The 11658-nt window shown below is 41.5% G+C and overlaps 1 protein-coding gene across 3 annotated transcripts in view; it reads left to right on the top strand.

The window, feature by feature from the left end:
• Nucleotides 1–5472: 5472 nt before the first annotated feature.
• The window catches only part of LOC137105811 (ras-related protein Rab-26), an 86955-nt gene continuing 80769 nt past the window's right edge, over nt 5473–11658 (top strand). Inside the window, exons 1-2 of one of the 3 annotated variants that reach the window (XM_067488432.1) lie at nt 5473–6059; nt 8031–8141. In XM_067488432.1, the coding sequence (XP_067344533.1) occupies nt 5877–6059; nt 8031–8141 (294 nt within the window). In that variant the 5' untranslated portion in view covers nt 5473–5876. The remainder of the gene's footprint in view (nt 6060–8030; nt 8142–11658) is intronic. The other 2 variants (XM_067488433.1, XM_067488431.1) reach the window with 2 other exon arrangements.

The following is an 11658-nucleotide window of genomic DNA, read 5'->3' as shown; positions in this document are numbered from 1 at the left end:
GGCGACGTTTCTCTGTAAGTTCATTCTCATCAGCTGTTGCTGGTTTCTGCTCATTGTTATTTGCTGGTCGTTTCACACTATGGGACTTCAAATATCAAAAATGTTTGTTATTAAGGTTTATTGGGAGGACTGAGATAGTGTCAGAACCTCCCAGTAAGGTTCTGAACCAAAGTGACACAAAGGTACAGCTAGATGGCGCTGTTCTCCAGGTGATTGATGCCACCTGGGCTTTATGGGTTAATCTTTAAAATGCATCCCGTTGGAGCTTTTTTGTGAACCAACCTATAGCGCAGCAAACTTCTTTTTTAACTATTCTACACTGTTGTATTTGATTTGAGCCTTTCTTGGAGTTTAGATTGTATATATCTGATCATATTTTTTTCAAAGAGCTGAATATATGAGCAGAGCATCTGAAATGTAAACTATTATGTTTTCTTATGTACTACTTACCTATTATGTACTAATATGTTTTCTATGCTATGTATCAGATATTACAAGTAGATGTGAGATTGTGCAAGCAAATGTAAAAACATTCAGCAAACTTTCCATCTCTTCCTGTTGCTTCAGCACAGGAACCCATCTGTTGCCACTGGTAATAAAAACGGAGAGCTCAAAGTGATGAGCAGACAAATTGTGACAATGATTTCCACCTTTCTTGTTTCTCACACCACAATGTACTGGGTTGGGACAGTTTTGTCTTTCCGGATGCAGGCGGAAAGACAGGTGCATAAATAGCCACCACCAGTGGCTGGTACCAGTTTCTGGTAGCCAGTTAGCGGGGGAATGCTGCTTAATCCTTTAATCTCCCTGTTTGAGTGATGAATTTTTATATGCACCTACAATAGCTACTTCTCCTTTTGCACTTACTTTCACTGTGTTAAACATGGAGCCTGGTCATGGAAATGAAATGGTCTGAGCTTTTGAAATGACCTTCCCGAAGTACATTAACTCAGTTTACAAAATCCGATTTGGTTGACTTGGCCGAGTATTTAGGGTGGTCAAAGGCTGAAAAAGTTCCAAATAAAGCCGAGTGGAGATGTATTGTGGAAAGGCCATCTGTATCTGCTAACCTCCTGCAGGTGGTTCAGGGCCCAATAGCTTCAAAAACTTTAGAGCTTTTTGGATGAAATGAAAAAAAAAAAGGCCAAAATACACTGAGTTGGACAATGAGAGAATACGGGTTGAGGTAGAAGTGGATAGGCAGATGATAAAAGTAGAGCAACTAAAACTGGAATAGCTCAAAGAAGGGAAAGCACAGGAATCATTGCTGGCTGCTGGTATAAAACATGATTCCAGTGGTTTTTAAACGGTTTGTGATGTTGCTGGAGGCCTATGCATCTTTAATGAAAGCGACCCAGACACTTGTTGCATTGTTTGAACGTGTGGCTGAGGTTAGAGCTACCTGAAACCCACCGAAGTTGAATGTTGCAATGTGTTTTCACGGGTTTTTTGTGCCCGTAGTTCACGTGAAAGTGGTAACCATACTGAAGATAAAACTGCAGTTTTCTGGTTCCTGAATACAGGCAGACGTTTAGGAAGTGGGAAAAAGGGGATAAGAAAACATATGTCGAGTGTACGCAGAATATTTTGGCTCGTTTGAAACGTTGGCGCTGTGCTTCAGACATATTAGATTATGACATCTAATTGTATTGGAACCCTCGAACACAAAGTTCAGCATCTGCAGTTGCAGTTTTAGCTTATAAATATGTCTTAACACATGCTACTGGCTACTAGAACTATCAGAGAATGGAAAAAGAGGATGAGTATATGGTAACACATGGGATGGCTGAACCGGCATCTTCTAGTTGGGCTTCCCCGTGTCTGTTGGCAGATACGGCTGATGGGTCTGACAGATTTTGCACAGATTTCAGAAAGATTAATGCAGTCACTGTTACCCAATTTCTCGGATGGAGGACTGTGTTGACTGTGTTGACCATATACTGTGATGCCTTTCAGAGCACTAAATGCTCCAGCAACCTTTCAAAGCCTTCTGAATAAGGTATTGGAAGGATTAACAGGGTGCGCAGCCAATTTGGACGATGTAGTGGTGTTAAGTGATACGTGGGAAAGCTATATGCAACGTTTAAAGGAGGTGTTTGACTGGCTAGCAAGTGCACATTTAACTGTCAACTTGGCATAGTTTGACTTTGCTCAAGCGACCCGTGGCCTGTCTCAGTAGAGTAGTGGGTCAAGGGAAGGTTTGTCCTGAAGAGGCCGTTGATGAACATCTTGCCCCTGGATCTAAGAAGTAACTGATGTGGTTCTGAGGGGTTAGTGGGGTATTACTTTAGTTTTTGTCCCCATCAGCTCACAGTTCTCTCCTCCAGATGATGACATCCTGCTAACTTCTTCCAACACTGCATCGCTCTCCTCATTTTCAACTCTGACTAAGGACGATGTCTCTGGATCCGATCTCTTCCACTCTCCTTCCAGCGGTTGCACCCGCACTGTTCTTTCAAATGGATCACAGCCATAGAGTAATGCAGCACTAATAATAATAATAATAATAATAATAATAATAATAAATTATAACATGCACATAAGGGTCTAAACTAAAATATTTCTGGCCACTTGAGGGCAGCAGAAACACGCTTTAAAACACAACACTGCCATGTAAACTGAATGACTGATTTGAACTTGTAAGTTAGCGGTTTTCTAGGTGATTCAGAGCAACTTTGCTTTCATTTGGATTTGTGTTTTGGCAACTACATGAATGCAAGTCTAGAAGGATTTTATTTATTTATTTATTTATTTATTTTCAATTATTGTACCAACAGCTGGCTGACTGAGCTCCAGTCATATTATCTAAAGCCATGATGACTGAGCTCAGCCAATAAGATTGCCCCACACCCAGAGGGAACTGTCTGAAACATGTTAGGGACTGCGACGCAGACTCAAATGTGGAGAAAATGTGAATTTTCCTGTTTCAAGCGGTCATACATATCCAAAGATTCAGAACCAGAACCCACACGAAAGCTGAACATGAAAATACACACTACAATCAAAATTTGGCCGGCTATAGCTCAGGTGGTACAGCAGTTGTCTGCGAACAACAGGGTCAGCGGTATGACTCCCAGCCCTCTTAGCTACGTGTCAAACATGCCTGGACAAGATACTGAACCCCAAGGTTGTCCCTAATTTCTTATTTGTAAGCCGCATTGGCTAAAATCCTCTGCTAAATGACAAATTCCTACCAAACCATACAACCATCTCCTGAACAGTTGTGGTTATAATAACCCACAGTGATCTACAGACAAATCCTGCAACTGCTATATAGACAATAATTATAGAAAGAAATATATAAAAATGCCAGCTGATATGTGGTTGGCACCACTTTGAGAACCATGTGTTCAAATACATTTGATCAGACTGGAGTAAAATTCAAGATTCAAAGGACTATTACTGACAGAGGGAAATTATTTTGCCTCGTTACAGCTGTTTTCTGCTCAAACAGAAAAGGAAATGAGGGGAAAACCACATATACACCAAAAAAAAAAAAAAAGTCAACATCTCCGTATGAAATAAAGTTAAAGATGAATAAATTGAGGTGCCTCTAATAAACAGTGGTATCCAGTGGAATAAACAGTGACGATAGAATTACTGTTCATTAAGGTAAAAGTTGAATGTAATGGTGATGAAGATACAGTAGTAGTGCAGTTATCACACAGTCCCTTAAGCACAACATGCAGAGTATCCAACAAATGACCAGAACACAATTTCTCTGTTGGTGTCAGCCACCGACGGTACATGTTGCATCCCTAGTAGACAACTACAGTTTTAACATCTGCAACATAGACCTGAGCCTGCTCTTGGCTGTTTTACAGAATGCCATTAGGTTTATGGTTGAGTCCAGTTTACAGGTGGACTCCCAGGTTGTTGTAATCTGTAACATCCTCTACTACCTGTCCCCCAGATATAGACAGGAGGAGTCTTGAATTTCCTAATGTCCACTACTGACTCCTTTTTCCACAACACAGGGGCCATCACAAAACGTGGGCATGGGTTGAAGAGTACTCGCTCTCGAACTGACTTGCTCTCTCCTCACCTGGACCACTGAGATGCTCATTAGACAGCATTCAGAAGTAGTGGTTGGTCTTTACCTGTAAGTGACAGGGAAGCTGCCGGACTTGTAGCCCACGTTGTGCCTTGTGCCCCTCCATACTTCTCAGGTGGTGTTTTGATAAAGTCTTTGTTTTAGTTTCCTCAGAGATCCACAGATCTGGACGGCAGACCAGCCAGGTTAGCACCCAAACTCCTTTAATATGAATCCATGCTGTTTTAATACATGCAGAATTTGGTTTGGAGACAAGCAAAACTGTAATAAAAAAAAAAAGACCAAAATCATTCAGCATTTTTGCTGCATTCACAGCAAGCTGCCCAAACAGGATGCACATTGAACTGTGCACTGATAGGTCAAATGGTCCCATTTCCCATGGAGTGACTGTGGCACAGGAAGGCAGAGCAGTCATCCACCCATCTCCCAGTTCTTAGATCTGGCTCAAACAAATAATTAATTTCAATATTTTATTTCTTGTTAATTCAAATGCAACCACAAGGGGGCACAAGCCAGCGTCTTCTTGTGCCAGTCCCAAGTCTGTGTAAATGCAGAGTGCAGTAGAGTTTCTTACTAGTTTGTTTAACAAGATCTTGGAGAATGAGAGGATTCCCGAGGAATAGAGAAGTGTACTGGTGCCGATTTTTAAGAACAAAGGCGGATTTACAGAGCTGTGGCAACTACAGAGGAATAAAGATGATGAGCCAAACAATGAAGTTGTGGGAAAGAGTAGTGGAAGTAATATGATCTCTCTGCTGCCATATTTTGGGAGAGTTACTGGGAGACCCCCAAAAGTCTTACATTAGTCCAATGTAGAAGTAACAAGGGCATGGAGTAGTTTTTCTGCACCACTTGCAGCTCCTAAATTTGGCAATGTTCTACAGGTGCAAGAAAGCTGTTTCAGAGATTTGTGTTATGTGCAAGGAAAATGGCATATTGTGGTCAATTATAACTCCAATGTTCCTCACAGAAGTACTGGAGGCCAAAGTTAGGCCATGTAAAGTAGCTATTTCTCAAATCAACAATTTAATTATGTTTCAGGTGATTTCCTAATAATTGCAATCAATGTATACTTACATTTTACAGTGTCCCAACTTTATAAAAATGAGGTTTGGAATATCCAGATTTAGTCATCAACAGGTAGGGTAGTCATATTCATATCATGCAAACATTTAATGAATGCCTTACATTAACAGATGTTAAGGACAGGGGTGGGGAAAAATGTTAATGCTGGCCATGAGCTGTAACCAGGGCTGTGTCTATGCTGACCCACCACAATATTAACGCCACCATCTGGTGTCGTTAATATTATAGTTAATTGCCGTATATCACATGTGGCACATCTTCACTTTTCCTTTTCGTAAGACTACATTTGTTGAAGAAGACTAATTATTAGAAAACACGAGGCCATTTGCTATTTAGAGTGGGTTTTCATTAAAGAACGCATCGGGCGACCAAGCGTTCGTGCGCTCTCAACCTCACAATACGAGAAAAGGAGGAGTGAGAGAACAGGAGAGAGAAAGAGAGCTGTTCACGTTTTGAACCGGAGCTTTCATTTTTAGTCCAGCATCGGCAGCACCGGGACAACAGCTGCCTCCGTTCATGAGCCGTTTTTTTTGTGTGTGCGCGAAATCAATTTGCGCTTTACGCACAGTCATGATCTTGACGCACAGGTGAACTTTCGATCTTTCCCCTTATCGAATCTCCACCAGAACTCACCGAGGAAAGTACAGAAGACAGCCACAACCCGTCTACTATTTCGTCTTTTTTTGTTTTTCCTTCTCGTACTTGTATCCTAATTAATAGGAGGTTGTCAAAAGCCATGTCCCGGAAGAAGGCAGTAAAAGCCAAAGGGTGCACTAAGAGCCCCAAGGCGTCGCCGAGCAGCGGCAACGGGAGGACGGGGAAAGGTCTGGCCGCCGCTGCCGCTCCGTCCTCCGGACTGGTTTATCCCAGCAGACCGTCCATCAGCAACAGCGGAGAGTTTTATGATATCTCCTTCAAGGTGAGCTGACAGCTGGGGCTGTACGTCTTAATATAACCAAAAACAGGCGCTCAATTAAGCAGTCGATGGGGAAATGACCACAGGTGCGAGGGGAGAAAAAAACTTGTCTTCTGCTCACGTCCTTCATAAACTGAAGTTCCACAGGTCCGCTCTGTCCTTTCGTTCTGATTTGTTAAAGATATCTACTGTGTGTGGGTAAGAGCTGAATTCACGAAAGCTGACGGAACAAGATGAAGCACGACCATGTTTGATGGGTTTGCACACAGAGGTTTCATTGGCCATGTGGAACCGCATTTTGCCAAGAAAAGTCATTTGGACAAATTAAAAAAGACCTCATACTCTTTGAGTACTTTATTTTTATATGTAGAACATTGCATGTTGAGCTTTGAAAGCCAAATGTTCTATTTTATCATGCAGATTTCGACCAATGATTTCCTTCATTTATGCATAAGTCGCCTTATGGCCTTATGCATCATGGCTTTTCCACAGATTAGGATGCACTAAGTGTTGGATATGATGCTCTTTGCAGCAGGCTTGCAGAAAATCATCACAAAGTATGTATCCAGGAAGCATCGTGATTAAAAAAACATCCATGAGGAAATATTGTTTTGTCCCTAAAGGTCAGTCAGTCCCCAATGTGTGTAACTGGATCTGTTTAATGTATGAAACCCAATGTGCCTTTTGTCCTCCCAAGTGCTAAAGTTTAGAAGCTATATTGGCCAAGTGGTCTGCATCACCGTTATTGTTCAGTGCAATTACGTGGAAGAGAGGATGGGGAAGTGCTTCTATTATGTATAAGATCAATTAGCAGCTGTGCTGTCTAGCAAGAGTAAAACCATGTGGTAGCTACTGTACAGCCTACAATACATAACAGCTAAATCTCAGCATCCCTGTCCCCAAACTCTAAATGTTCTGAACTTGAAAAAATGTTGATGTAAAGCATCCATGTGGTATATATTACCGAATCACACAGGTGCAGGAGAATTCACCATATTCTATTCTACAGTCACTAAAAGAATTTTTACAGCCCACAGACACACGTTTCTGTAGGATTTTATTGACATCTGGCGACAAATCCGATTGTTTTAAGTTGAATGTCCGAATTTTCATTTTATTTAAATCATCTTCAGCCTACATTTTTCCCAATTTTTGTCTAAATAGCTGAACGATTGATTAATCTATTACTTAAAAGAGTCATCGTTTGCATTCCCTAGTAACTCTTCACCAATCAGCCACAACATTATGACCTCCTGACTGTGGTGGACAGGGGTCATTCTGACTGGTCTGCAGCCACTGCAGCAAGCTGTGATGCACTTTTTTTGTTCCAACAACTGTCGATCACGGCAAGCAAATTTTTCCCACGATGACCTGTGTCCACCACAACACCACCAGGGGGTGTTGATGTTGTGTTTGATCAGTCTTTCACATTTAGACACATCAACCTCTTTTTATGACGGTAATATTTTTACTACCTCATTCATAAACAGAGTTGCTAGAATCATTGTTCCACTTTGATACACAGCTGTAACTGTTCAGCGTGTCACATATTACCTCTAATCACAGTAAAATCAAATACGGTAACGCTTCATATTTGAACGTGTTGTTGCCAAAATAAAAAATCTAATTGGACAAGCTTTAATAATTCATATGGATACACTGAGCAGACACGCAAACAAATCAAATGATAACAAATGTTACCACTCTTTTGTGTTGCCTGCGGTGGTGAATCCCATCTCTCCCTTCTCTGGTCTGTGCAATCTGCTCTCTCCCACTGGAGAGAGTAGAAATGCTCTGTTTCCTCTGTAGATGGGAGTTTAGGGAGTGTGTGTGTGTGTGTGTCTGTCTTGCAGTGCCTATACTCCTGTGTGCATGTAGATAAGTTTTCGCCTGAGCTCTGTCCCCACCTCCTCTAGACACACAGAATGCTTTGACTTTTACCAACCTACTTTTCCCCTTTCCTTGGTGTTTCAGGTGATGCTGGTGGGGGATTCAGGTGTGGGGAAGACCTGTCTGCTCGTTCGCTTCAAAGATGGAGCCTTTCTAGCAGGCAGTTTTATCTCCACTGTGGGCATCGACTTCAGGGTAAGTGGAACACACAGACACTTTGTTGTTGGGACTCAATCGTCATGGCTGCTCTGGCCAACTTTATAAGTCTTCAGCACCAAAAAAACTGTCCAGAAATTTGGCATCATTGTAAGTGATGCTAGTCATTACTGGTTCAGGGGGTGTAGGGTAGAACAAATGACCTGTATGGGTGGAAAGGTCAGAGGACACGTTGCTCTGAACATCATTTGTTTCTCTACAGTAGAAACAAATATTCTTTACTCATCACTTCATGTCTCAGTAATATATAAATGAGCTGAAAGAATAGAGATAGCAAGTGCAAAGTTAGCAATACCCATTACTTACTAAGATTTGGTCTAATTTATATGTACTAAAATACTATTTCTAAAGACATGACAGCTAAAGTATATTGTCGACTCACATAGGCTACCCAAAAACTTGCAAAGCCGTAAGCTGAAGATGAACTCGCTAGCTAATAGCTCAAATCTTTCCATGCTTCTACTGAGTCTCCATGGTCTAAATGGGAGTAACAAGCTTTCTGAAGGCTGCAAATGGTAATGTTGATATTGTCCACACATCCTCCACCACTTAGGGAGCTTGCAGACACAGTGTAACTGGCTGTGCTGACTACTGGGTTTGGACTGAAATAGGAGTCCGTGTCCGTGGTACAGGCTTCCTGCTAAGGTCTCTTAAGCTGTCGGTGCCTGGCTGCATCACTGCTTGATGCTTCGTCACCAGTGGCCCTGCGGCTGTTCGTTTAACGATGTTAAATTTTGACCTCTGTGTGTGAGAGAGGTTGCTAACTGCATGCTACGCTTGTGCATGTGCTTTTACTTTGCTTTTTCAGAGCACAGTGATGCCATGTGTTTATGCTTCATGCCTGCATAGGGTTTATGTTGCTTCCCACTTTCCTGTTCTATAGACCAATGTTTTCCAAGCTTTTTTTGCCAAAATGTTTTTTTGACCAATTTCCCACGGCACACCTGACGATCTCTCACGGCACACCAGTGCCAGGGCACAGTGGTAGAAAAACACTGGTATAGATAGGCAAGCAAATCCTTGGAAATGCTTGAATTTTAATGTTGTATTTTCAAGGACTGAAATGTGCTTGGAGTTTGGATAAAGTACCTGTCTTTTACAACAAATAGCAGTGTGACCAAGTAGTTAGTTCGCTTAGTAGAAGGAGAATTAAACTAGCTTAAAATTAAACTGTTACGCCTATCAATGCTATCTGAGAAGGACCCTGAAAAGGCGCAGACAACAAATGAAAGGAAATAAGTTTTACTGTAAGTAGTATGTGGAGGGAGATGGAGGGGCTGCCAGCGGGGAATACTTGGATATGAGGCTCGATGAGGAAGTTGTGAAGAATCTGGAGCGTGGCGAGGGAGCAGCTGGGATAGTAGGACCAGGCAGGGGGCGAAAACACGGGAGAAGCAAGGGCGGCTGAAAATATCAGGTTAAGCAAAAACAAAAGGAAACAAAAACAAAAAGTAACAAAGAAACTGAGAGTAGCAAGTGAGAGTCCGTGTTAGCAAACATCCACATATTAGTAATTAATTTGAAAGTCCAAAACACACAAAGTAACAAATAAATGATACCTAGGATTCCAACATTAAAACTTCCACTTGAGACTTGTGAAAAATCCAAAAAGGTCCAAAAAGCAACAATAGAGCAAATGTTTCCCGTAGGAGTGTCACAGATCCGGAGGCCAGATAAAAACCAAGCGTGGTTCGGGATCTAAAAAGCAGACAGGCAAAAGAAAGCTCAGGTAGGAGGTTAAACACATCAGGAGTAACAAACTGAGATCCTCACGGAAGAAAAACTGGAAGATGATCTGGCAGAGTACACAGGTGGCACAGGTGAGGCGAGTTGCCGCTAAATAGGTAGAGCCGGAAGGGAGAGAGTGAGACCAAAGTGGAGAGGAGAGATGGGGAAGGTTACCGGGACAACACAGATCAGCATCAGTACCGTGACAACACCTGGGTTTCACCTGCGCCTCTGTATGCTGGGAGGTTGTTGTTTTAATGCGCTTCTGCTCAAAAAGCACAGATAAAAGAAAAAGACCAAATCCACGTGAAGCCTTCTGCAGAAAAGACCTACAGCTTTTCACCATCGGAGAGTCGGCGCTTTCAGGTCACATGAAAGGTGTGTTGTAGTACAGATTTTCTCCACCCTTTTTTCCCCTCAGAGCTACTTTTACAAAATGAAAATGGGCGAGAGCTACTCAAGTTTTGTAAGATTTATTGCCGTAGCTTAGTTTCTTCTCCCAATAAGAAATTTATTTTGGTTGTTTATAACTTTGGCATTATGCTATAATAATTTTCAGTATTTATCCATTTGTGCAAATACCTAATTTACCACAGCTGGAAATTGCTGGTAAAGCTTCAAACCTGACTTTGAAACTGCTGGAAAATTGATTTATGAGAATGTGGCCATGTTTAAAAATTAGCCCAAATCCTCTGCTCGAGCCTACATATCAGTGTATCTTTCATTGAACCCTCTGCCTTTAAAATGCCACTGAACCCCAGTTTAGAACACAAACATCAATTAATTATCTAAAGTTTTAGTCCTGACTTATTTAATAACCCTGATGACATCATCAGGGGACTTGTGGAGTGTCTTACCCATCCCAGGACCCATCCCCTTACATTTCCCCTGTAGGCCACAGAACATTTAAATTAAATGAATGTTAATTAAAATGGTCATTTAAAGTGAGATTATTTATCGTTGGAATACAAATTATTTTTTATTATTTTTACTGCTAATGGCTAAACCATTTTCTGCCAGTGCAGCATTGTCACAGAACCGTCAGACTGTAGGTGTCACAGCAGCAGGCTAGAAGCAGTGACCTGTTTCAGTTTTTTTTACCGTCTTCCTGTTTCCCAAAGCAAAAACCGTATAACTGCAAGATCTGACACAGCTGTTTGGAAAAACCTTCTGTAAGGTGCTGTTCTCAGCTCCCTCTCTCTGCTGCTGTCATTCAATAGTAGAACAATTGGAACAAGGTTAAATTCCATTATACTAAAGCTAATAGCAGGGAGGACAGACAGACAGGTGTGTCTTTGCATGTGTATTATAGACACCCATAGCACAAATAGGAAGCATTGTGTGGTACGTTAACAGCACCACATTGCTTATGAAGTTCATAACATAATCCCTCAGGAGTATTTTGTTATTTCACCTGATTCATCTGAGAATCCAGGATCTGTACATCATGTACAATCAGCCAATAAGCCAAGTGGAGTAACTTTAAAACTAATACTGCTTTCCTGGGACAGTAATACAGGAAAGTAGGACAGTGGTAAAGAATACAGCATCATAAATCACAATTGTGCTTTGAACAGAAGACAATAGAGCAGTCTTGTCACAGTCGAGGCAAAAATCCATGATGAAAGTCTTTGCAGCAGGAAGAATTGATAGCTACCTCTTCCCTGAACAGAATATGCACATCCAGAAATTTCCAACCGCTCCCGCATGTTATAATAAGCAAAATACTGTATAATATCTCAGCGACATCTAAGTATTGCTTAATTAG

This window comes from Channa argus, chromosome 20 (assembly GCF_033026475.1).
Source record: "Channa argus isolate prfri chromosome 20, Channa argus male v1.0, whole genome shotgun sequence".
NCBI lineage: Eukaryota > Metazoa > Chordata > Actinopteri > Anabantiformes > Channidae > Channa > Channa argus.
This window is presented reverse-complemented; position numbering and strand designations above follow the sequence as displayed.